The following is a 26707-nucleotide window of genomic DNA, read 5'->3' on the forward strand; positions in this document are numbered from 1 at the left end:
GGGCAACCCTCAGTTTGTTTCCTGATTTTTAGATTTTATTTATTCATTTGAGAGAGAGAGAGAGCATGAGCAGGGGGAGGGGGAAGGGAAAAGGAGAAGCAGACTTCCCGCTGAGCAGGGAGCCCAATGCAGACTTGATCCCAGGACCCTGGGATCATGACCTGAGCCAAAGGCAGATGCTTAAACAATTGAGCAACCCAGGTACCACTCATGATTTGTTCTCATGTGAAAGAACTCTGGTCTAGTCCTAGATCCACAGAGTTTTTTGTGTTTTCTTCAGAAGGTTGCAAAATTTAACTTAATAAATTCATGGCCCTGATCCAATTTTTTTTAAAGATTTTATTTATTTATTTGAGACAGAGAGAATGAGAGAGAGCATGAGAGGGCTGAGGGTCAGAGGGAGAAGCAGACTCCCTGCCAAGCAGGGAGCCCGATGCGGGACTCAATCCTGGGACTCCAGGATCATGACCTGAGCCGAAGGCAGTTGCTTAACCAACTGAGCCACCCAGGCGCCCTTTGATCCAATTTTTTAACCTTTTATTTTTAAGTAGTTTCATATTCATAGCATATTGCAAAGATATGTACAGAAAGGTTTCATGTACCTTTTACACAGTCCCCCCATATTAACATCTTGCCTAACTATAATATGAAAGCAAGGTAATTGACATTGATACACCCACAGAGATTGCTCAGATCGTACCATTTACACATGCATTCATATGTATGTGTGTGTGTGTAGTTCTATGCAACTTGATCACAAGTGTAGTTTCATATAACTATAATCACATCAAGATACAGAACTGTACCATCAACAAAAGTTTTTGTTGCTACCCTTTTATAGACATACCCACTCTCCCCATTATTCCTAACTCCTGGGAACTACTACTCTATTCTCCAAACCTGTAATTTTTAATATGATAAGAATTTTATATAATTGGAATCATAGTGTATATATGCTTTTGAAAGTGGCTTTGTTTCACTTAGCATAATTCCCTTTGTGTCCTCAAAATTGTTTCTATCAATACTTTGTTTTCTTTTATTACTGTGTAGTATGTGGTAGTATGGATTTACCATAGGTTGTGTAATAATTTATGCATTGAATGACCTTAATTTACAGATTGGGCTATTATGTATTAGGGTATTATAAACATTTGTGTTCAAGTTTCTGTGAAAGCATGATTTTCATTTCTCAGAGATAAGTGTCCAAGAGAGAAATTGTTGATCTGTAGCTCTCCCAAGGTAAGTGATTTATTAGGAACAGAAGCAGTTCAAACCTAAGGACACTGTCATACACTGAAGATTATGTTGGGTAAATAAGGCTGGCAGTTGATGAGAAAAAGCTAAATTAAAGACCATCTAAATTTTTAACAGAGAGAACCAGAAAAAGAGTCAGCTAAGAAAAGTCCTTTTGGGGTCAGAGAGAAATAAGCCTCAAAGGCTACTCTTGCAAAGGCAATTGGATCTAATTGGATTAGATAATAGGGCAATTTATGACATCTGAGGAGCAGCATGGAAGCATCACATTATAGGGAAAAATTTATTTTGATGAAATATACCAGTTAAGTCACTAAACAAACAAAAATCAAACAAGGACAAGAAGCCTTGTGTAGGTGTGTAGTGGGTGGGCATAAGTATCCAAAATTGTTACTGTATTAATGTATTATCTAAAATTTCCAGTTTCCAGTAAAAATGTTATGGACTGCAAAGAAACAAGAAAGTGTGACCTACACCCAGGGAAAAAAACAGGAAACAAATTGCCTGAGAGATAGTAGTTGTCAGATTTAGAAGAAAAAAACTTTAAAGCAGTTGTCATAAATATGTTCCATGAACTAAAGGAAACCATTAAAAAAAAGGAAAAGAAAGTACTGTAATAATGTTTCATCCAGTATAGAATAACAATAGAACAAAAGAAAGCTGGGGTGTACAAAAGAGTCCTTAAAACAAGACTGTATTAGAGACAAAGAAGGACATTATATAATGATAAAGGGGTCAATCCAAGGAAGCCATAACATTTGTAATGCACCTAAATATATAAAGCAAATATTAACATACCTACAGGGAGATATAGCAATACAGTAGTAGTAGGGGACTTCAATACACCACTTAAATCAATGGAGAGATCACCCAGACAGAAAAACCATTAAGGAAACCTTTGCCTTAAATGATACATTAGACAAGTGGACTCAACAGATACATACAAAACATTCCATCCAAGAGAAATGGAATACATATTTTTCTCAAGTGTTCATGGAACTTTAGGATAGATATTGGTTACATCATAAATTAAGCTATAGATATCTGGGTAAGATAGATCTAGATCTACCTCTCTAGGATAGGTGATATATTAAGCTACAAAAGGGTCTTTTTACATTTAAAGAATGAAATAATACCAAGCATCTTTTCTGATCATAATGGCATAAAACTAGAAAACAATTACAAGAAGAAAACTGGAAAGTTCACAAATATGTAGAGACTAAATAAATATACTGCTGAACAACCAATGGGTCAAAGAAAAAATCAAAAGAGAATTGAAATAATACCTGAAACAAACAAACAAAAGGAAATGCGACCTACCAATTTTATGGAATGCAACAAAAGCACTTCTAAGAGGGAATTTCATAGCAATAAATGCCTATATCAAGAAACAAGAAAAATCTCAGATAAACAGCATAGCTTTACACCTCAAGGAACTATAAAAAGAACAAACAAATCAAAAGTTAGTAAAAACAATTGAATAACAAAGATAAATAATAGAAATAAATGACCTGGAGACTAAAAAGATAAGAAAAAAGATCAATAAAACTAAAGCTCGTTCTCTGAAAAGATAAACACAACTAACAAAGTTTTGCTACACTCACTGAGGAAAAAAGAGAGAGGAGTAAAAAAAAAAATCAGAAATGAAATAGACGGTACAACTGAGGTCACAGAAATGCAAAAATTTGGGGCTCCTGGGTGGCTCAGTTGGTTAAGTGGCTGACTCTTGATTTCAGCTCAGGTCATGAACTCAGGGTTGTGGGACCAAGCCCCTCATCAGGCTCCACACTCAGCAGGGAGTCTGTTTGAGATTCTCTCTCTCCCTCTCCCTCTGCCCCTTCCCTTTCTCTCTCTCTCTCTCTTCCTCTGTCTCTCTCTCTTCCTCTCTCTCTCTCAAATAAATTACATCTTAAAAAAGAAATGCAAAGAATCATAGAAACTACCATGAATAATTATATGACAAAAATATGACAACCTAGAAGAAATGGATAAATTCTTAGAAACATACAAGCTTCCAAGACTGATCTTTAAGAAATAGAAAATCTGACTAGACCAATTGCTAGTAAGAAAATTGAATGAGTAACTAAAAACTTCTCAACAAACAAAAGTCTAGGACCAGTTGGCTTAACTGGTGATTTCTCCCAAACATTCAAAGATTTAAAACCAGTCCTTATCAAACTCATCCAAACAATAAAAGAGGAAGAAACACTTCCAAACTCATTTTATGAGGCCAGCATTTCCCTGATACCCAAACTAGACAAGGATGCCACAACAGAAGAAAATTATAGGTCAATATCCCTGATGAACATAGCTGCAAAAATTTCTCAAGAAAACATTAGCATACTGAATTCAACAATACATTAAAAGGATCATATGCCATGATCAAGTGGTATTTATTTCAGGGATGCAAAGATGGTTCAACAATTGCAAACCAACCAATATGATACATCCCATTAACAAAATTATTGATAAAAATTATATCATCATCTTATTAGACCAGAAATAGATGACAAAAGTCAACATCAATTTATGACAAAAACTCTCAACAAAACAGGTATAGAGGGAATATACCTCAACATAATAAAGACCAAATATGATAAGCCCACAGCTAACACCATGCTGAACAGTGAAAAAGCTGAATGCTACCCTCTAAGATCAGAAATCACTGTTACTCAACATAGTATTAAAGTCCTAGTCAGAGCAATTAGTCAAGAAAAAGATATAAAATTGGGGGGTGCCTGGGTGGCTCTGTCTTTAAGCATCTGCCTTTGGCTCAGGTCATGATCCCAGGGTCCTGGGATCGAGCCCCGCCCCAGGATCCCTGCTCCACAGGAGGCCTGCTTCTCCCTCTCCCACTCCTACTTCTTGTGTTCCTTCTCTCGCTGTGTCCCTATCAAATAAATAAATAAAATCTTTAAAAAAAAAGAAAAAGATACAAAATGTATCTAATTGGAAAGGATGAAGCAAAACTGTCACTATTTGCAGATGACATATTATATTTAGTAAACCCTAAAGACTCCACCAAAAAACTGTTAGAACTAATAAACAAATTAAGTAAGTTGCAAGATGAAAAATCAATGTACAAAACTCTTCTGCATTTTTTACATTAATAATGACCTATCAGAAAGAAAAGCAATGCCATTTAAATTACATCAAAAATAATAAAATATATAGAAAATAAATTCAGCTGTGGAAGTAAAAGACTTGTACACTGAAACTATAAAACATTGATGAAAGAAATTGAAGACAAAAAATGGAAAGATAATCGATGATCATGGATTGGAAAATTTAATATTATTAACATTTTTATATAACCCAAAAATGACCCACAGATTCAATGTAATCCCTATCAAAATTTCAATGGCATTTTTCATAGAAATACATCAAAGTATTCTGCAATATGTATAGAACAACAGAAGACCCCAAATAGCCAAAACAATCAGGAGAAAGAAGAAGAAAACTGAAAGCCTTATGGTCCCTGATTTCAAAATATATTACAAAGGTATAGTAATTAAAACATTATAGTACTGGCATAAAAACAAACACATTGATCAATGAAAAAGAATAGAAGCCCCAGAAATAAGCCCATGCATATATGGTAAATTAATTTATGACAAAGGAGGTAAGAATATTCAATGGGGAAAAGAAAGTCTCTTTGATAAATGGTGTTGGGAAAATTGGTCAGCCACATGCAAAAGAATGAAACTGGACCACCATCTTACACAATACACTAAAATTAACTCAAAATGGATTAAAGACTTTAATGTAAAGCAGAAACGTAAAACTCTAGAGGAAAACAGAGGCAGTTAACTTTCTTGACATTGATTTTGGTGATGATTTTTTGAATCTGACACCAAAAGGAAAGGCAATAAAAATAAAAATAAATAACTGGCATTACATCCAACTAAATAACTTCTAAACAGCAAAGAATACCATCAACAACTTGAAAAGGCAACCTACTAAATGGGATGCAAGTCATATATCTGATAAGGGGTTAATATTCCAAATATAAAAAGAACTAATATGACTCAAGAGTAAAAAACAAGAAACAATTTAATTGAAAAACATACACAAAATCTGAATAGAATTTTTTTTTCCAAATAAGACATATAGATGGCCAACAGATATATGAAAAGATGCTCAACATCATTAATCATCTGGGATATGCAAATCAAAACTACAATGAAACTTTAGAATTGATATTATCAAAAGGACAACAAATAACCAGCGTTGGCAAGGATGCAGAAAAAAGGGAAGCATTTACACTGTTAGCGGGAATGTAAATTGGTGCTGCCTTTATGGAAAACAGTATGGCCATTTCTCAAAAAATTAAAAAGTTGAACTACCATATGATCCAATGATCTCACTTCTGGGTATTTATCTGAAGAAAAATGTGGAATCTAAGTAAAATAAATGATGACAACAACAAAAAGTAACCAACTCATAGAAACAAAAAAAATTTTGCCATTGCCAGAGGTTGAGGTTGGGGACTGGGCAACAAAAGAGAAAGTGGTCAAAAGGTTCAAACTTCCAGTTATAAATAAATACATCATGGGGATGTAATGTACAATATAATGACCATAGTTAATAATACTGTGTGGCATATTTTAAAGTTCCAAAGAAACGAGATCTTAAAAGTTCTCATCATAAGAAAAAAATTATTTTGTGTGTCTGTATGATGCATATTAACTAAACTTATTATGGTGTTCATTTTGTAATGTATATATATATATAAAATAATTATGTTGTACATCTAAAACTAATATAATACTCTATATTATACCTCAATCATACGTCAATTTAAAAAAGGATAACAAAAAATATTGAAATTATAAAAAAATAAACAAATGGAAATTATGGAGTTTAAAGTACAATAACTAAAATGAAAAAGTCAAAAGAAAGGCTCAGCAGTAGATTTGAGTTTGTAGATGATTTAGCTAACTTGAACACAGATCCATACTGATAAATATTTAGAAGAAAAAGAGGAAAAATTTTTAAAAAATGAGAAGAGCTTCACATAAATGTAGACACCATGAAGTGCCCTGGCGTATAGCTAATGGATTCTAAAAAGAATAGAGAGACATGGGAGAAAAAAGTACATATCTGAAGATTAATGGCTGATAATTTCCCAAATATGATGAAAGACATTCAACATCAAAGAAGTTCAATGAATTCCAAGTAGGATAAACACAGAGATTCATACCTAGACACATGATAGTCAAAAATTTGAAAGACGGACATAAAAATAATCTTAAAAGTAGTAAGAATAAACAATTTATCACCTACAAGGAAATTTCATTAAGACTATCATCTTCTCATCAGAAACAATGAGAGCAGGAAGACAATTTGATGGTATATGAAAATAGTGAATGAAAGAAATCTGTCAACTAAGAATCTTATATCCAGCAAGACTATGTTTCCATGATGATAGTCAAATAAAGATATTCCCAGATTTAAAAAAAAATCTAGGAGAGAGATTTTCTCTTCTTGGGAGAATTTATTACCAGTAGACATTCCTTACTAGAAATAACAAAAGCAATTTTTCATCCTGAAGCAAATTACACAAGGTAGTAATTCTAATCCATATAAAGGGGCAAAGAGCATGAGTTAAAGACAAATTTGTAGGTGACTATAAAAAACAGTTTATACAAACTTTCAGTTTTTAGTCTGGTATGTAATGAAGCTGTCACTTAATCACTCCAACTAACTACAAGTAAAAAGCCCAACAAACTGAAAAATAACAACTGAGGGAACCTGTTTCTAATAGACCTGCCTTGCAATGAAGAAAAGAATTTCAGGAAAGCAGAGAATGGTCAACAGAGTGAAATATTGCTGACAAAACAAGTGAAATGCTCAAAAATGCTGGTCAATTTTGACAACTAAGAGTTTTGATAACTCCACCAAAAACAGTGCAGAGGTATTGGTGAGTGTAAAAATTAAGAAAGCTTTAACTAAATTTAAGAAAAAAAAAGAGATTAGACACAAAATCAGAAATGAAATGCAAGAGTTCGCTACTGTCCTACAGAAAGTGCAAGAAAATATACTATGAACAATTTTATGTAACAAAATATTATATTTTGATGAAATAAGATTCCTAGAAGACACAAATTTCCAAAGCTGACTCAAGAAAGAACATAAAATATGAATAGATTACAACAAATAAAGACCTCAAAATAATAATTAAAACTCTTCCTATAAAGAGATCCCAGAACTGCATAGTGTTACTGATGATATCTTACATCTTAATTTGTTGGAGGAGATACAAGTGTTCACTTTGATATTTTTTTTAAATTGAACATACAGTGTTGTGTGTTTCTTGTATGTTTTTGATAGTTCACACACATATTTAATGTATTAATGCAAGCCAACAATTATCCCTTTATGCGATGAAAAAATCATTTCATATTTTTTTGAACTTATTCCTGTTTTACATGTTCCAAGATAGACATACACAATACTCAAAGCTATCAATTCTCTAATTACTTTATAAATTCAATAAGAATCCAGAAAGAATATTCATGTATAAATAAAAAAAGCATTAGTAGGGGTGCCTGGATGGCTCAGTTGGTTAGGCACCTGCCTTTAGCTCAGGTCATGACCCCAGAGTCTAGGGATGGAGTCCTGCGTCGGACTCCCTGCTAGGCAGGGAGTCTGCTTCTCTTTCTGCCCCTCACCCCACTCATGCTCTCTCTCAAATAAATAAAATCTTTTTAAAAAAAAGCATTAGTAAACTATATGTGTATGTGTGTGTATACAACTTCTGTAAAAGATAAAATATAAACAAACAGGGAGAAGAGGTCAAATGATATGAAAAGTAATTTCTGTGTAAAGAAAAACAGTATGGCCCAGAAGAAAATAAAGATTTGCAGCCTCACTGGTAATTAAAAAAATATATATAAGAAACACAATATTGGACACAATTATCATTTCCTATCTCACATACAGTAAAATTGAACCCCTTCTTGTTGTGAAATCTTGGTCTTAGATTTGGGTTTGAATTGGCCTCCCAGCACAGTTTACATATTGTTTGAAGTCTCCAGAAATACTAAGGCTATTCCTAGTATTCTTCCTTAACTTTGCCAGCCTTGTTGGAGCTTTCCTCATTTTTTGATAACCACTATGCTGGCTTCTAGTTTTTATTAAGGTTTAACTTAATATAACATTTTATTAGTTTGTTATTTTATTCATTTCAATGACTATTTTTATGAAGAACAGAATGACAAGTGATCCAGATTACCATATTTTGTAAGAAGATCCAATATTTTATCTATTAATTTTGCATAAGTTCACTCAAATCAAAGACTGAGTGTGTCATGGAGAGCAAGGACTGAAAGGGCATTCTTGCAGAGGACATCCAAAACATAACAAAAAATGGATAAAAATTACTTTGGAAAACTAATGAAGAAAATAAACAAAAAAGGAAAACCAGATTAAGTCAACTCTCTTATATTCACTATTTACTCAAGGTTGAGGTGACTGTATTCCAGAGTCAAGATTTTCTTACCTGTAGCATAAGATATCAAGAAATTGACTAAGGCAACTCTGGAAATAGGACTCTCTAAGGATCAAGCATAGGTTGCCCTCATAAAGGAATACCTGATGATTCCAGGACAGATGGTTCTATGCTAGATATTCCAAAGTTAGTTGAACTTCAAAGTCCTTTATAAAATTAAGAAGGTAATACATGACAGAAATGAATATATAAGTTGAAATACTTTTATTTCCAGCTGGTTAAAAATAATGTTTTCAATGGTTCCAAGTGTATATCACTTATAGAATACACAAGATGAAAGATCTAAAGATGTATATCCCAGGCCTACTAAAACTGTTTATAAAGGGATATTTATTGAGTCTGGGGCAGTAGAAATATTTGGATTGTGGAGATGCATTGAGCATGCACATTACTCCCCTCAATATCATTACCTGTGAGGCCTTTGAATTCTTTCTTTTTTTCTCTGCAGAGAATCATGATAGGCCAATTAAGTCACTTTCTCTTTCAGTGAATATGATCCATCACCCCTGAACAATATACATGTAAGGTGTGTACAGATAAAAATTTCTTCATAAAATAGACCAATAATATAGCCTTCAACAAAAACATTACTTTGAAGTTAAAATCATCATTTGTGATATTATATTTAAGGACTTATATGAGGGTTTCTTGTTTTCAATGAGTTAACTGGTCACCAGAAGAAAAGAATAACAAATGTAAGAACAGCATGTAGTTTTGATTTGTATTTCCCTGATGCCGAGTGATGTTGAACAAGATGAGGTACACACACACACACACACACACACACACACACACACACACAGAGGAATATTACGCAGCCATCAAAAATAATGAAATCTTGCCATTTGCAATGACATGGATGGGACTAGAGAGTATTATGCTAAAAGAAATAAGTCAGTCAGAGAAAGAAAAATACCATATGATTTCACTCACATGTGGAATTTAAGAAACAAAATAGATGAATTTTGGGGAAGGAAAGGAAAAATAAAATAAGACAAAAACAGAGAGGGAGACAAACCATAAGAGACTCTTAACTATAAGAAACAAACTGAGGGTTGCTGAAGGGGAGGTGGGTGGGGGATTGGGTAACCAGGTGAAGGGCATTAAGGAGGGCACTTGATGGAATGAGCACTGGGTGTTTTATGTAAATGATGAATCACTAAACTCTACCTCTGAAACTAATAATACACTATATGTTAATTAAATTGAATTTAAATAAAAATTGAAAAAATAGCATGTAGAAATTTATAAGAAACAGTATCTAATTTCAAAGAATTCTGAAGAGACTTTTTTCAAAGTATTTGAAATTACTAGAGAGAAACATTTTGAGGGTCAAGGAATTAGTGAAAGTTTTAACACAACATCTAAACACTATAAATATTCGTGAGGAAAACAATTCTAGAACAGCCAAAATTTTGACTTACTGCAATATGCTAGCAACAATCTATTGGAAAACAAAATTATAAAAATGCCATTTACACTAGGTTAAAAATAGTGCAAATACATAAGAATGAATATCACTAAGTGTTATAAAACTATGAATTTATTTCACTGGTCAATAAGCAGTACAATTTAAGATCATAAATTATTTGCATAGTCGTATTTACCCTTCATATTCTGCATTCTCTCTGTTGCATGATTTTCTCATTTCATTTCGTTTCATGATCATAATAGTGAATATTATGATAAAGGGCAGAACAATGTAGAAACTCAGAATAAGCCAGTTGTTCTGCTGTGCATTGTAGTCTTCTTTAATAAAAATTATATCTAGAAATAAAACATAGAAATCAATGGATATTTGCTTCACTAAATATTTAAATAAACTTATATTTCTTTCACTTTAATCTTTTTATATATAATATTTATATAAATAATTGAAATTTTAATATATTGCCAACTCTTACAGGGGAAAATAAAAGGACATTTAAGCTAATAACCCCTAACAACAATGGCGCTTTTGTCTTATTTCCTATTTGTCTTTTATGCATATTTGTTTAATTATAGTAACTGTATAAATGTTTTGAGTAATGCTTACTATATTCAGTATATTTATGACATCAATGTTTTTTAAAAGTAACACATTAGGGCGCCTGGGTGGCTCAGTTGGTTAAGCGACTGCCTTTGCTCAGGTCATGATCCTGGAGTTCCGGGATCGAGTCCCACATCGGGCTCCCTGCTCAGCAGGGAGTCTGCTTCTCCCTCTGACCCTCCTCCCTCTCATGCTCTCTGTCTCTCATTCTCTGTCTCACAAATAAATAAAATCTTAAAAAAAAAATTAAAAAAAAAGTAACACATTAATAGGATTTAAGTTAAAAATTTAGAAAGGAATATTCTGTGAAAACCCCCTTCCCCCACCCTTGCCAAGTCATAGTACCTCTTCTTGAAGGAAATCATCTTTAAATGTCTCATGTTTTATGCATCTAAATAAAATTCATATCTATACCTATCCTTTTTTTTTTTTTTAAGATTTTATTTATTTGACAGAGAGAAACATAGCGAGAGAGGGCACACAAGCAGGGGGAGCAGGAGAGGGAGAAGCAGGCTTCCCGCTGAGCAGGGAGCCCGATGCGGGGCTCAATCCCAGGACCCTGGGACCATGACCTGAGCCGAAGGCAGACGCTTAACGACTGAGCCACCCAGGTGCCACTCTATACCTATTCTTGTATCTATGAAAAAGAAAAAAAAAAGATGTGGTATATTTGCAATGGAATATTATTCAGCCATAAAAAGAATGAAATCTTGCCATTTGCAATGATATGGATGGAACTAGAGACTACAATGCTAAATGAAATAAGACGGTCAGAGAAAGACAAACATCTTCTGTTATTTCTTATACTTAAAAATTAAAGCATTACATGATTCAGAAAAGTACACAATATATGAATATATTAACAATGAATTAGCAAAAACTCTTCAGATCTCAAAACAGATCCTGCCAGAATCCAAGAGAATCCTTAGGATATTTTTAATCATTTCTTTTCAAAGTTTACAAATATCTTGATTTCTTCTATTATGTTTATTTAGTGAATTTTTGCTGAAATATCATGTAAACAGAAATGGATGTATGCCATAATTATACAGCTCTAAGAATTTTCTAAATTAAACACATTCATGTAACCAACACCAAATCCAGGAAGCATAATATTGCCAGTATGTCAGAACTCCCAACCTGATTTCTTCCAGTTGTTATCCTTCCCAAAGATAATTACTACTTTGGTCTCTAAGAGCATGAGTCAATTTTTTTTACAGATTTTAAACCTTATGTAAATAGAATTATATTGGATATACTTTTTTTCTGCTTTTTTTTTCTCTTTATTACCTAACTTGGAAATTTACGCACATTGTTGTTTATAGTTGTAAAATGTTCATTCACACCACTGTATGCTATATCTTTGCATAGAAATAACAGCCATTAATGCATTCTATTCCTTATGGGTATTCAAGTAATTTGGAATTATGAGTATAATGAATAGTGTTGTTATGAATATTCTACTAAATGTCTTTTAGTCAACATATGTACACATACTTCTCAATAGATACATGCCCTTGGAGTAGTAATGCTTATTCATAGCATATACCTATTTTAAGCATTAGTAAATTTTCCAATGATTTTCCTAAATGGTTGTAACAATTATATTTCCATTAGCAGTGGATAGGAGTCTTGGATATATCATATATATGGTATTTCTTTTTTTAATTATATTCTTTATATACAATAAAATGCAAACATTTTAGCTGTACATATGGATAAGATTTGATAAATATATATTGATAAATATATACCCCACTTAGGCAAACATTTTAAAGATTGTTTTGTTTGACATCTGTGGCTTTTGTCCATTTAGTGTAAAAGTCTTACAATTTTTTATTTGGTAAGTAACTAAAATGGGTTTAACTAGTGCCTGAGATTTGACCAAAAAATAGCATGAATAGCCTCACTTATCATTTAAATTTTGTTGCTTTAACATCTTGGAGGTATTTCTGACATATAATAATACACATATTTGAAATTTATGATTTGATAGGTTTTGTTATGTGTATACACCCATGAAATCATCACCTCAATCAAAATAATGAATATATCCATTATCCACTAAAGTTTCCTCTTGCTCCTTTATAATCTTATCATGCTACCACTCCCCCACATAGGCAGCCACTGATCTGCATTCCCTCACTATAAATTAATTTGCATGTACTACAATTTAATATAAAATTAGACAGTATTCTTTTTAATCTTGCCTTTCTTTTTCACATAGGGCAATGTTGAAATTCATCCACATTGGTACATGTAACTATATAGCTCATTCCTTTTTATCATTCAATAGTAATCTATTGTTTGGATATACAATACTTTGTTTATGAATCACCTGTTGATTTATATTGGGGTTATTTCCAGATTTTATCTACTATAAATAAAGTTGTTATAAACATTTATATACAAAGCTTTGTATTTGCATAAGCATTCTATTTCTTGGGTAAAAGGTGAAATGACTAGATTATATTGTAGGTGAATGCTTACCTTCTTAAGAAACTCTGAAGCTGTGCAATTTTACATTACAACAGCAGTATATGGGACACTCTCTTCACACCATAGTTAGCTTTTTAAATGTAACCAATTTTTGTAGAGATGTAATGGTATCTAATTTTGAATTTAATTTGCATTTTCCCATTTAAAATGACACTGGGCCTTTTTACATGTGCTTGTTTGTCATCTATATACCCTCTTTGATGAAGTTTCAATTCAAATATTTTGTCTGTTTTTTGTAGGGTTGTTTGCATTTTATTGTTTCAGGGATTCTTTATGTATCCTTAATATAAATGTTTGTATATTCTAAATACAAATACTTTATCAGTGCACCTGAAGATAGCCCCTCCAGCTGTGCACCTGTATGCCTCTTAGCCAAAGGTCCATCACTGCCTCCACTGAAGTATGCACACCTGGAGGCAGAGTGTGAAGCCATGAGAACAAACACACCCAGAGCCACTACAACTTCCCATGAGCCCATAGTTGTCACTGGCCCTTGCTACCTACCCTTGGCCTGATCACATGTGTGTCTCCAACTGATCTCTGCCATTACATAGGCACTTGAGGCTGGGCCCTACAGTTAAATGTGTGCACATCACTTGGTCTAGCCACCAACACTGCTTAAACTTGCCCCTAACTATTGGTCCTAGAAGTGCCACTTAGGACCCAAACAGCACTTGCAGCAACTATAGACCCCATAGGGTGCTCACAAGGACCATACAAGTGTTAATAAGGTAGACCCCAGTGGTCTGAGCCAAAAAGACATTATATCTCCCTGGACCCTGTGCCACTGTGTGCTGTTGCACTTAGTACTTTGCGTCACTAGACCCAGGATCACAGCATGATCAAGTGTGCTCCATTCACATGTGAAAGGCTTCCCTTTTTAAAATTATTCCATAAAGTCTGGAAGAGGTGACCACATCTTCAAATGTATAGACACCTATGCAAGGCTACAGGGATCCTGAAGAATCAAGAAATGTCTCCATCAAAGGAATATAGTAAACCTCCAATAATTGTCCCAAAAGAAGTGGTGATCGAGTAATTGCTCAACAAAGAATTCAAAGTAGCTGCTCTACAGATACTCAGAGAGCTACAAGATAATACAGATAAACAATTTAATGATACCAGGAATAAACATAAGAACAAAATGAGAAGCTCAACAAAGAGAAGGGAAACAAAAAAGAAAAAAAACTAGAAATGTCATAGCTGAAGTATATAATTACTAGAGTAAATAATTCAGTATAGAGAGCTTCAAGAGCAAATCTGAACAAGCTGAAAAGAGAAAGAGTGATCTAGAAGAAAGATCAGTTGAAATTATTTAATCAGAAGTGCAAAAAGAGAAAAAGAAGGAAGAATCAAGAAAGCCTGTGGAAGTTATGGAACAACATGAAAATACATAATGTACACATTGGATTCCTGGAAGAAGAAGACGGGGAGAAAGGAATGGAAAGCTTATTTAAAGAAATAATGGCTGAGAAATTCCCAAACTTGGGGAAAGATTTGGACATCCAAGTTCATAAAACAAACAGGTCACCTCAAAATTTCAATCCAAAATGTTCTTCTCCAAGACAATTAATAACAAAACTGTCTAAAACCAAAAAGAAAGAATTTTAAAGGCAAGAGAAAAAAATCTCCCTCGGATAAGAAAATCCCCATAAGGCTATCAGTGAGTTTCTCAGCAGATACCTCAGGCCAGGAGAGAATGGGATGACATACTGAAGATACTAAAAGTAAGAAACTGCCAACTAAGAATACTTTAACCAGCAAAGTTGTCCTTGTGAATTGAAGGTGTGATGAAGATTTTCCCTTAATAAACAAAAGCTGAGGAAATTTATCAACACTAAATCTGCCTTATAAGAAATGCTGAAAGGTTTTCTTCAAGCTGAAACAAATGAATGCTAATTAGTAACATATAAACATAAGAAAATATACATTGGCAAAGATAAGTATGTAGTCAGATTCAAAATACCCTAATAATATGCTAACTAGATAACTCTAGAATAAAGGTTAAAGGACAGAAAGTATTAAAAATAGTTATAGTTCCACCAATTTTTAATGGATACACAATAAAAAATATAAATTTTGACATCAAAAACATAAAAGGGGGAATAAAAGAATATTGGTTTTGTATATGATCAAGATTGAACTGTTATCAGAATAATATATATTTTATTTGTTTTATGATGTTTTTACCTTATGTTTTGTGTTTTATAGTGTAAATCTCATAAGAACCATGAAGAAAAAATCTACAATAGAAACAAAAAAGATAAAGAGAAGAAAATCATCAATATATAAAGGAAGACATCAAAAAAGGAATAAAAGAAAAATGGAACTGTAAAACAGCCAGAAAACAATAAGATGACATTAGTAAGTCCTTATTTATCAATAATTATTCTTAGTGTTAATGGATAGGCCAATTTAAAGACATAGAGTGGGGCACTTGGGTGGTTTAGTCGGTTAAGTGTCTGACTCTTGATTTCCATTCAGGTTATGATCTCAGGGTCGTGAGACTGAATCCCATGTCAGACTCTGCACTCAGTGGGGAGTCTGCTTGAGATTCTCTCCCTCTCCTTTTCCCCCTCCCTTTGCTCACATGCATTCTCTCTCTCAAATAAATAAATCTTTAAAAATAATAAATAAATAAAAGGCATAGAGTGGCTGAATGGATAAAAAATAAGACTCAACTGTATGCTGCCTACAAAAGACTTACTTCAGCTTCAATGACATACATAGATTCAAAGTAAGGAGATGGCAAAATATATTCCATGCAAGTGGAAACTAAAAGAGAGCAGAAGTAGCTATACTGAAATCAGACAAAGTAGACTTTAAGCCAAAAACAGTAGCAAGAAACATAGAAAGTTATTATATAATGCTAAGGGATCAATTAATCAAGAAGATATGGCAATTATAAATATTTATGTATGCACCCAACATCAGAACACCTGAATATATTAAGCAAATTGTAACAGGTCTGAAGGGAGAAATAGAAAACAATATAATAATAGTAGAGGACCACAATATTCTTCTTTCAGAAATGAATAGATCCTTCAGATAATCAACAAGGAAACTGACCTGAATCATACTGTAGACTAAAGGGACCTAACAGACACATACAGAAACTTCTATCCAAAAGCAACAGAATACATATTCTCTTCTAGTGCACATATTCTTCAGGGTAGATCACATGATAGGTCACAAAACATGTCTTAGCAAGTTTAAGAAGAATAAAATCATCCTTATTGATTTGTCTTTTACTAAAATTTTTATTTAAATTACAATTAGTTAACATACAGTGTAATATTTAATTTCGTTTGTATAATATAGTGATTCAACACTTCCATAATGCTCATCTCATCAAGTACACTCCTTAATCCCCATCACCTATTTTACCCATCCCCCCACCAACCTCCCTTCTGGTGACCATCAGTTTGTTCTCCATAGTTAAGAGTCTGTTTCTTGGTTTGCCTCCTCTCTTCCCCCTGACCCTTTACCCATTTGTTTTGTTTCTTAAATTCCACATATGAGCGAAATCATATAGTATTTGTCTTTCTCTGACTGACTTATTTCACTTAGCATAATACTTTGTAGCTCCATCCGTGTCATTGCAAATGTCAAGATTTCATTCTTTTTTATGGCTGAGTAATATTCCATTGTCTGTGTGTGTGTGTGTGTGTGTGTGTGTGTGTGTATACACATACATATATATATATACCACATTTGTCTATAGATGGACACTTTGGTGGCTTCCATTATCTTGACTGTTGTAAATAATGTTGAAATAAACATAGGGGTGCATACTTCTTTTTAAATTATTGTTTTCGTTTTCTCTGGGTAAATACCCAGTAGTGGAATTATTGGATCCTATGGTACTCCTATTTTTAAATTTTTGAGGAACTTCCATACTGTTTCCCACAGTGGCTGTACCAATTTACATTCCCACCAACAGTGCACAAAAGTTCCTTAATCATACAAGTATCTTTTCCAATCACAATAGTATGAAACTAGAAATTAATAAAAGAAGGAAAGATGGAAATAAATTACCTAATTTTATACCTCACGGAGCTAGGAAAAAAAAAAAACTAAGCTCAAAGTTAGAAGAAGGAAGGAAATAACCAACATCAAAGCAAAAGTAAATGAAATAGAGACTAGAAACACAACAGAAAAAAAATCAATGAAGCTAAGACCTGATTTTTAAAAAATATTTAAAAAGACAAATCTTTAACTATAATAACTCTAGAAAAGAGAAAGAAATAAAATAAAATCAGAAATGAAAGAGGAGACATTACAACAGATAACCACAGAAATGCAAAGAATCATGAGAGACTACTATGAATAATTTTAGCCAAACAAACTGGATAACCTAGATGAAATGGATAAATTCCTATAAACATATCATCTATCAAGAATGAAACATGAAAAATAGAAAATCTGGACATACCAATAAGAGTATGGAGATGAATCAGTAATCAAAAACTCCCAAAACAGAAAATCCCCAAACCAGATTGTTTTTGGGGAATGTTAATGAATATTTAAAGAAAGATTAACAGCAATCTTTCTCAAGCACTTTCAAAAATTGAAGAGAAGACACTCTCAAACTCATCTGCAAGAGCAGCATTACCCTGATACCAAAATCAGATAAGGATACCACAAGAAAAGAAAATTACAGACAAATATGTTATAAATATAGACGCAAAAATTCTTTTTTTTTACTTCTTTTTTTTTTCTTCCAATTTTATATCCAGTATAGTTAACATGCAGTGTTATATTTGGGTTAATATTTGTTAATATAATAGCTGTAGTAATAAAGATACTCTAAAATCTTAATGTCCTAATACAATTTAATTTCTCTTTCAGTCAAATTTCAATTAGGGTTTAACAAATGGCCTTCTGGGCGCCTGGGTGGCTCAGACGGTTGGGCGTCTGCCTTCGGCTCAGGTCATGATCCCGGAGTCCTGGGATCGAGTCCCGCATCGGGCTCCCTGCTCCTTGGGAGCCTGCTTCTCCCTCTGCTTCTCTCTCTCTCTCTGTCTCTCATGAATAAATAAATAAAATCTTTAAAAAAACCAAAAAAAACAAATGGCCTTCCATTTGGTTAGATGCAAAAATTCTTAACAAAATATTACCAAACCAAATTCAACAACACATTAAAAAGATAATTGATCATGAGAAAGTAGGATTTATCTCTGAGATGATTCAACATATATAAATCAATAAATGTGAAACACCACATAAATTGAATGAAAGATAAAAAGATACGAATCATATGATCATCTCAATAAATGCACAAAAAGCACTTAACAAAATATAACATCTTTTCCTGATAAAAACTCTTAACAAATTTATTATGATACCACATCATAATAAAGGCCATATATAAGTCCACAGCTAATATTTATACTCAATGGTAAAATTTTGAAAGATTTTCATCTGAGATGAAAAATAAGATAACTCTTGTTCAACATAGTATTGGAATTCCCATTTATAGTAATCAGGCAAGATAAAGATATAAATAGTACCCAAATCAGTAAGGAAGAAGAAAAATTATCTTTGCAGATAATATGATCCTATGTATAGAAAATACTAAAGACACTACGAAAAAAATTGTATCTACCCAACAAATTCAATGAAGTTGCAAGATACCAAATCAACATCCAGAAAACAGTTGTGTTTCTTACATGTGTGATAAAACATCTGAGGGCAAAAAACAACAATAGCAACAAAAAACCAAAAAAAAATTCCATTCATGATAACATCAAAAAAATTAAAATATTTAGGAATAAATTTAACCAGTGAGGTGAACTATCTGTACACTGAACATGACAAAATTTTAATGAAAGAAATTGAAGAAGAGACAAACAAATGGAAATGTATCCCATGTTCATGGATTGAAAGAATTAAAATTGTTAAAATGTCCATACTACTCAAAGTCATCCATAGGTTCAATGAAATCCCTACCAAAGTTTCACAGAAATAGAAAAAACAATTAAAGTTTGTTTGGAGTTGTAGAAGACCCTGAAGAACCAAAGTGACCCAGAAAAAGAAGACCAAAAGCTGGAGGCATCACACTTTCTGATTTCAAACTATACTACAAAGCTGTAGTAATCAAAACAGTATAGTACTGGCATAAAAATAGACATGTAGAACAATGGAGCAGAATTGAGAGCCCAGAAATAAACTCCTGCATATATGGTCAAGTAATATTTGACAAGAGACCCAAAAATACTCAATGGAGAAAGGATAGTCTCCTCAAAACATCATTTAGGGGAAAACTGGATAACCACATGCAAATTAATTACATAAATAATAAATAAATAAATTTTGCTACTCTGTGGTATCTGTTGTAACGTCTCCTCTTTCATTTCTGATTTTATTTGATTTCTTTCTCTTTTATTCTGTTAGTATAGTTAAAGGTTTGTCTTTTTTAATATTTTTAAAAAATACATTGTAAAAAATGTAGTTTCTACATTTGTGGAAAACTTGAAGACTGTCCCTCAGGCCTAACCTCCAGGCTAACTAAATAGGCCTCTTCATAGGAAGACTGGGGTTGTGTTTCAGTCTGCTCTTTGTGCACTATCCTTATAGTGATGGTGGTCTGCCAAAAACTCTTTCTGATTGTTATAGCCCCATGGACTTCTGGAATGCTAACACCCTTGGCTACCAGGCTAGGAGATCAAGTGGTGTCTCCTGTGTGGATTGTGTATACCCACTCACTTTAGCAAGGTAGCTGGAGAGTGTATGGGGTGAAGGATGCTTACCAGTTGAGTTCTGGGTATTCCTATACCACTATCTTGGAAAGCCTGAGTAAGTGCTTTTAAATTGAATGTTTACTTGGTAGATATTTAGTTAAATTATTATTATTGGATTTATATTTATTTAGTTATTCTATTTGTCTAATGTTCTTTTCCCTCTAGGCTTCATTTTATTAATTGGTGGAATTTTAATTCTTTTATTTTTTTCTAAAAATTTTGAATTGTTTTCCTAGTGTTTACTCTGGAATTACAATACAGGCATTCCTCAAAAGATATTGCAGGTTCAGTTCCATCCCACCACAATAAAGGAAATATCACAATAAAGCAAGTTAATCTTCCAGTTTCCCAGTGTATATAAAAGTTATGTTTGCAGTATATTGTAGTCTATTAAGTGTGCATTATCATTACAAAAACATTGTAAATATCTTAATGTAAAAACATATTATTGCTGAAAAGTGTTAAGCATCATCTGAGCTTTCAGAGAGTCATAATATTTTTGCAGGTGGAGAGTTTTGCCTCACAGTTGATGGCTGCTGACTGATCAGGGTGGTGGTTGCTGAAGGCTAGGATGGCTGTGGCATTTTGTTAAAATAAGACAACAGTGAAATTTGTTGCATTGATTGACTCTTCCTTTCATGAATGATTTCTTTGTAACATGTGATGCTGTTTGATAGCATTTTTACCTATAGTATACCTCCTTTAAAAATTGAAACCCTGCTTTATGAACCAAGTTTATGTAATATTCTAAATCCTTTGCTGTCATTTCAACAATCTTTGCAGTACCTTCACCAGGAGTAGATTCTATCTCAAGAAACCATTTTCTTTGCTCATCCATAAGAAGCAACTCCTCATCTGTTAGTTTTATGATGAGATTGCAGTGATTCAGTCACATCTTCAGGTACCACTTCTAATCTAATTTTCTTACCACGTCTGCAATTACTTCCTCCACCAGTCTTGAATCACTCAAAGTCATCCATAAGGGTTGGAATCAACTTGTTCCAAACTCCTGTTAATGTTGATATTTTGGCCTCTCCCCATGAATCACAAATGCTCTTAATTGCATTTAAAATGGTGAATGCTTTCCAGAAAATTTTCAATTTCCTTTGCCCAGATCTATCAGAGGACTCACTATCTATGGCTGCCATAGACTTATGAAATGCATTTCCTAAGTAATAGGCCTTGAAAGTTAAAATTACTCCTTCATCTATGGGCTTTAGAATTAATGTTTTGTTAGCAGGCATAAAAACAACATTAATTTTATTGTACATCTCCACCAGAGCTCTTAGGGGACCAGATGCATTGTCAATGAGCAATGTTATTTTGAAAAACATCTATTTTTCTCAGCAGCAAGCTTCAACAGTGTGTTTAAAATATTCAGTAAACCATGTTGTAAACGGATGTGCTGTCACCCAACTTTTCTGTTCCATTTATAGAGGACATACATGCAGAGTAGATTTAGCATAATTCTTAAGGTTTTTGGATTTTAAGAATGGTAAATGAGCATTGACTTCAATTCAGTCACCAACTGCATAAGCCCCTAACAGCAGAGACTCAGACTGCCCTTTGAAGCTTTGAAGCCAGGCATTGACTTTTCCTCTCTAGCAATGAGATTAATAGACAGCATTTTCTTTCAATAGAAGACTGTTTTGTCTACACTGAAAATAGATTGTTTAGTATAGTTACATTTATTAGTTATCTTAGCTAGATCTTCTGGCTAACTTGCTGCAATTTCTACATCAGCACTTGCTGCTTCACTTTGCATTTTTATATTATGGAGATGGCTTCTTTCCTTAAACATCATGAACCAACCCCTGCTACTTTCAAACTTTTCTTCTTCAGTTTCCTCACCTATCTTGGCATTTGTAGAATTGAGAATTAGGACCTTGTTCTGGATTGATCTTTGGCTTAAAGGAATATTCTGGCTGGTTTGATCTTCTATCCAGACTACTAAAACTTTTTCCATATCATCAGTAAGGCTATTTTGCTTTTTTAATTATTTGTATGTTTATGGATTAGCACTTTTAATTTTCTTCAAAAATTTGCATGCTTAACTTGGCTAACTGGTGCTAGAGGCCTAGCTTTGGCCTATCTTGGCTTTCAATATGTCTTCTTTACTAAGCTTAATCATCTGGGGCTTTTGATTTAAATTCAGAGACATGTGATTTTTCCTTCCCCTTGTGCACTTAGAGGCCATTGTAGGGTTATTAACTGGCCTAATTTAAGTATTGTTGTGTATCAGGGAATATGGAGGCACAAGAAGAGAGAAGAGGGACAGTTTATTGGTGGAGCAGTCAAAGCACATATAATATTTATTCATTAAGTTCACATCTTATTTCTTGCTTTGACACTTATTAAAACCTGAGGACGGTCTTCTAACTTATTTCACTAAGTTGATGAAAAGTAAGTATCTGAGAAAATCTCATTACAAATATTGTGTAACACTAATTAATTAAAGCCGCTATTCAAGGTAACTTTTAATTACTCAGGTGATCATGAAAGATTTGACTCAGCATTATAGTTCTTTAAGTATTTCATAAAGGAACATCTATTTTTTAAAATTTTAATTTCTACTCACCAGATTTCTGAACATTTCCATCATCAATACTTCCCCCTGGTGAACCAATCTGGAATTCACAATATGGAGGCCTATAGCCAGGAAAGCAATGACAATTACCCAAATTATTACATATCTGAAACAAACAAACAAAAAAGCCATATAATTACTATAAATTGTGTTAGTTTTTATATCTTATGTATATCTTCAAAAGAATAAAATCACTATTTTTCTAAGTTTATTAATACTGTATGAGAAATGTTAGAAAAAACAGTGAAAATTTTGACAACATAATGGTCAATGACAAAATCACTACTTATATGATAGTATATTTATGACCCCTATATATTGACTGTTTTTGATAAGTACTTTGCCTTTCCCCAATCATTTTTAATAAATAGGATTCAATAAATTATGAGTACAATAAATAAGAGTACAACATTGGGTGAATTTAGAATTTCTAAAAATATCTCATTTAGTTATTTTTTAAACATTTACTACCACCACTTCTGCATTTTCTATACCTATACTTTAATTTCTATACAAAATATTGTAATAAAATTACCATCAATTGACTTTGCCTCTTTAATTTCTTAACTTAATCCCCTTTTCAAAATTTTACTTTAGTGACCAGTCATTTGTATTTCATTTTTAAGTGAACACATTTTCGAAAATAAAATAAAATAGTTGCAAAAAATATTAAAAATGAACAATAAAATAAAACTTTATAATAAACTTGCAATTCTAGAGGTTTACATCTATGGAGTTTACATGTTATTGTGCTTTTACATTTAATAGTTTAGTATTAATTTTCATTTTAAAGTAAAACAAGTAAAGAAAATTTTGTAAAATTCAAACAATTAAAATGCATAAAGCTAAGAGTTCTCACCCACTAATTAAGTTCCACTCTCCACTGGTAAAATGTTTCCTTGTTTCCTTCCTACTACTATGTCACTGCCTATTTCTCCCTTCAGTTTTGTTAACATTTCTTTTATATATTTAGATGTTTGGAATTCAGGTGCATGTCTATTACAATTTTTATATTCTCTTGATGAATTGATTCTTTTATCATTATATAGTGACCTTCTTGTCTTTTTTGACAATTTTTGCTAAAGTATGATAGCCACACTACTGTCTTTTAGTTACCATTTGCATGGGAAATCTCTTCCCGTTCCTCCACATTAAGCCTATGTGTGTCCTTAAAAGTAAAGTAAATCATTGTAGGCAGCATATCATTTCATGTTGTATTTTAATAAAAATTCAATTAATTTATATTTAAAGTAATTATGGGTTAGTAAGGATTTACTATTACCTTTGTTTTTCCTATTTTCTGGTGGTTTCTTTGTTCTGTTTTTCCTCTCTTGCTGTTCTCCTTTGTGATTTGATTTTTTTTAAAAATACTTTTATGCTTTGATTACTTTCTCCTTCTCTTTAGTGAGTCCACTACAGGTTTTTTACTTGGGCTATCATGAGGCTTATATAAAATATTTTGTAGATAGAACAGTCTATTTTAAGCTGATAACAACCCAACTTTGACCTTATACAAATATTCTACACTTTAATTTCTCCTTCCCCCACATTTTGTGTAATTGATGCCAAAATTTCCATCATTTTATATGGTATATTCATTAACACATTTTTGTATCTAGTTAATTTTAATATTTTTCTTTTAAAGAATTGTTATTTATTTATTTATTTCTTCATTTTTGAGAGGGAGAGAGAGAGAGCATGAGCAGGTAGGAGGGGCAGAGAGAGAGGAAGAAGCAGGATTGTAAGAACATGACCTGAGCCAAAGGCAGACACTAAACCAGCTGAGCCACCCAGATGCCCTAATTTTAAAACTTGTGTCTCTTAACTTTTATAAAAGAGTTTAAAGTGATTTACATGTTAACAATGCAATATTAGAGTATTATGAATTTGAATATATTTTAATTTTTACAGTAGCTTTTATGCTTTTACATGTTTTCATGTTGTTAGTTTCTATTTGTAAACTTGAAGAGCTCCCTTTTGCATTTCAGAAGAGAGGATATATGAAGAAATAATTACTGAAAACTTCCCAAATTCAATGAATAACATGAATTCAAACATCTGAAAGCTCACAAACTTCAAGTAAGATGAACTTAAAATGGCTCACACTGGTGCATATTATAATCAAACTTTAAAAGCCAAAAGCAGAGAGAGAATTTAGAAAGCAGCAAGGGAAGTAACTTGTCACATACAAGAGATCCTAAGTAAGATTATAAGCAGCTTTCTCATGAGAAACTTTGGAAACCATCATTTGTTGCTTTTTCTCTAGTTCTTTAAGGTGTAGAGTTAGTTGGAGAATTTAGGATTTTTCTAATTTTTGAGTGAGTCTTGGATGGCTATGTATTTCACCCTTAGGACCACCTTTGCAGTATCCCATAGGTTTTGGACTGATGTGTTTTCATGCTCAGAGGTTTCCATGTTTTGTTTAAGTTCTTCTTTGATTTCCTGGTTGACCCAAACATTCTTGAGCAGAGTGATCTTTAGCTTCCAAGTGTTCGAATTTCTGCCAAATTTTTTCTTGTGATTGAGTTCCAGTTTTAAGGCATTATGGTCTGAGAATATGCAGGGAATAATCTCAACCTTTTGGTGTTGGTTGAGTCCTGATTTGTGACCTAGTATGTGGTCTCTTCTGCAGAAAGTTCCATGTGCGCTCAAGAAGAATGAGTATTCTGTTGCTTTAGAATGGAATGTTCTGTATATATCTATGAGGTCCATCTGGTCCAGTGTATCATTCAAAGCTCTTGTTCTCTCTAATCTTAATTATTTCTCTTCTAAAGAAAATCAACAGAGAACAAGAGCTTTCTTTAGAAGAGAAATAATTAAGATTAGAGCAGAGATCAATGAATTAGAAACCAGAAACATGGTAGATCAGATCAACAAAACTAGAAGCTGGTTCTTGGAAAGAATTAATAAGATCAATAAACCACTGGCCAGACTTATCCAAAAGAAAAGAGAAAGGACCCAAATTAATAAAATTATGAATGAAAAGGGAGAGATCACGACTAACACCAAGGAAATAGAAACAATTATTAGAAATTATTATCAACACCTATATGCCAATAAACTGAGCAATCTGGATGAAATGGAGGCCTTCCTGGAAACATATAAACTCCCAAGACTGAAGCAGGAAGAAATTGACAACCTGAATAGGCCAATAACCAGTAACATGATTGAAGCAGTGATCAAAAATCTCCCAAAAAACAAGAGTCCTGTGCCTGATGGATTCCCTGGGGGAATTCTACCAAACATTCAAAGAAGAAATAATACCTATTCTCCTGAAGCTGTTTCAAAAAACAGAAACAGAAGGAATGCTTCCAGACTCATTCTGTGAGACCAGCATTACCTTAATCCATAAACCAGGCAAAGACTCCATCAAAAAGGAAAATTTCAGACCAATATCCCTGATGAATATGGATTCTAAAATCCTCAACAAAATCCTAGCTAACAGGATCCAACAATACATTAAAAGGATCATCCATCACGACCAAGTGGGATTTATCCCTGGGATGCAAGGGTGGTTCAACATTTGCAAATCAATCAATGTGATAGAACACATTAATAAGAGGAGAGAGAAAAACCATATGGTCCTCTCAATTGATGCAGAAAAAGCATTTGACAAAATGCAGCATCCTTCCCTCATTAAAACTCTTCAGAGTATAGGGATAGAGGGAACATTCCTCAAGTTCATAAAATCCATCTATGAAAAACCCACAGCAAATATCATCCTCAATGGGGAAAAGCTGAGAGCCCTTCCCTTAAGATGGGGAACACGTCAAGGATGCCCACTCTCAGCACTATTGTTCAACATAGTACTAGAAGTCTTAGGAACAGCAATTAGACAACAAAAAGAAATACAATTATTCAAATTGGCAAAGAAGAAATCAAACTATCTCTCTCCGCAAATGACATGATACTTTATGTGGAAAACCCAAAAGATTCAACCCCCAAATTACTAGAACTCATCCAGCAATTCAGTAATGTGGCAGGATACAAAATCAATGCACAGAAATCAGTTGCTTTCTTGTACACTAGCAATGCAACTGTAGAAAGAGAAATTAGAGAAATGATTCCATTTACAATAGCAC

General features: G+C 33.0%; 2 protein-coding genes across 2 annotated transcripts in view; one reads left to right on the forward strand and one right to left on the reverse strand.

Moving 5' to 3' along the window:
- The window catches only part of LOC102740164 (A disintegrin and metallopeptidase domain 3-like), a 425273-nt gene that overhangs the window by 230969 nt on the left and 167597 nt on the right, over positions 1 to 26707 (forward strand). The gene's annotated exons all lie outside the window — the stretch shown is intronic.
- Positions 1 to 26707, reverse strand: part of LOC102740462 (disintegrin and metalloproteinase domain-containing protein 18) — a 180222-nt gene that overhangs the window by 34383 nt on the left and 119132 nt on the right. Inside the window, exons 18-20 of the mRNA XM_081812865.1 lie at positions 22613 to 22731; positions 19359 to 19372; positions 10375 to 10516 (exon numbers count right to left, since the gene is read on the reverse strand). Of these exons, the coding sequence (XP_081668991.1) occupies positions 10375 to 10516; positions 19359 to 19372; positions 22613 to 22731 (275 nt within the window). The remainder of the gene's footprint in view (positions 1 to 10374; positions 10517 to 19358; positions 19373 to 22612; positions 22732 to 26707) is intronic.

This window comes from Leptonychotes weddellii, chromosome 2 (assembly GCF_054177405.1).
Source record: "Leptonychotes weddellii isolate Sample4059 chromosome 2, ASM5417740v2, whole genome shotgun sequence".
Taxonomy (NCBI): domain Eukaryota; kingdom Metazoa; phylum Chordata; class Mammalia; order Carnivora; family Phocidae; genus Leptonychotes; species Leptonychotes weddellii.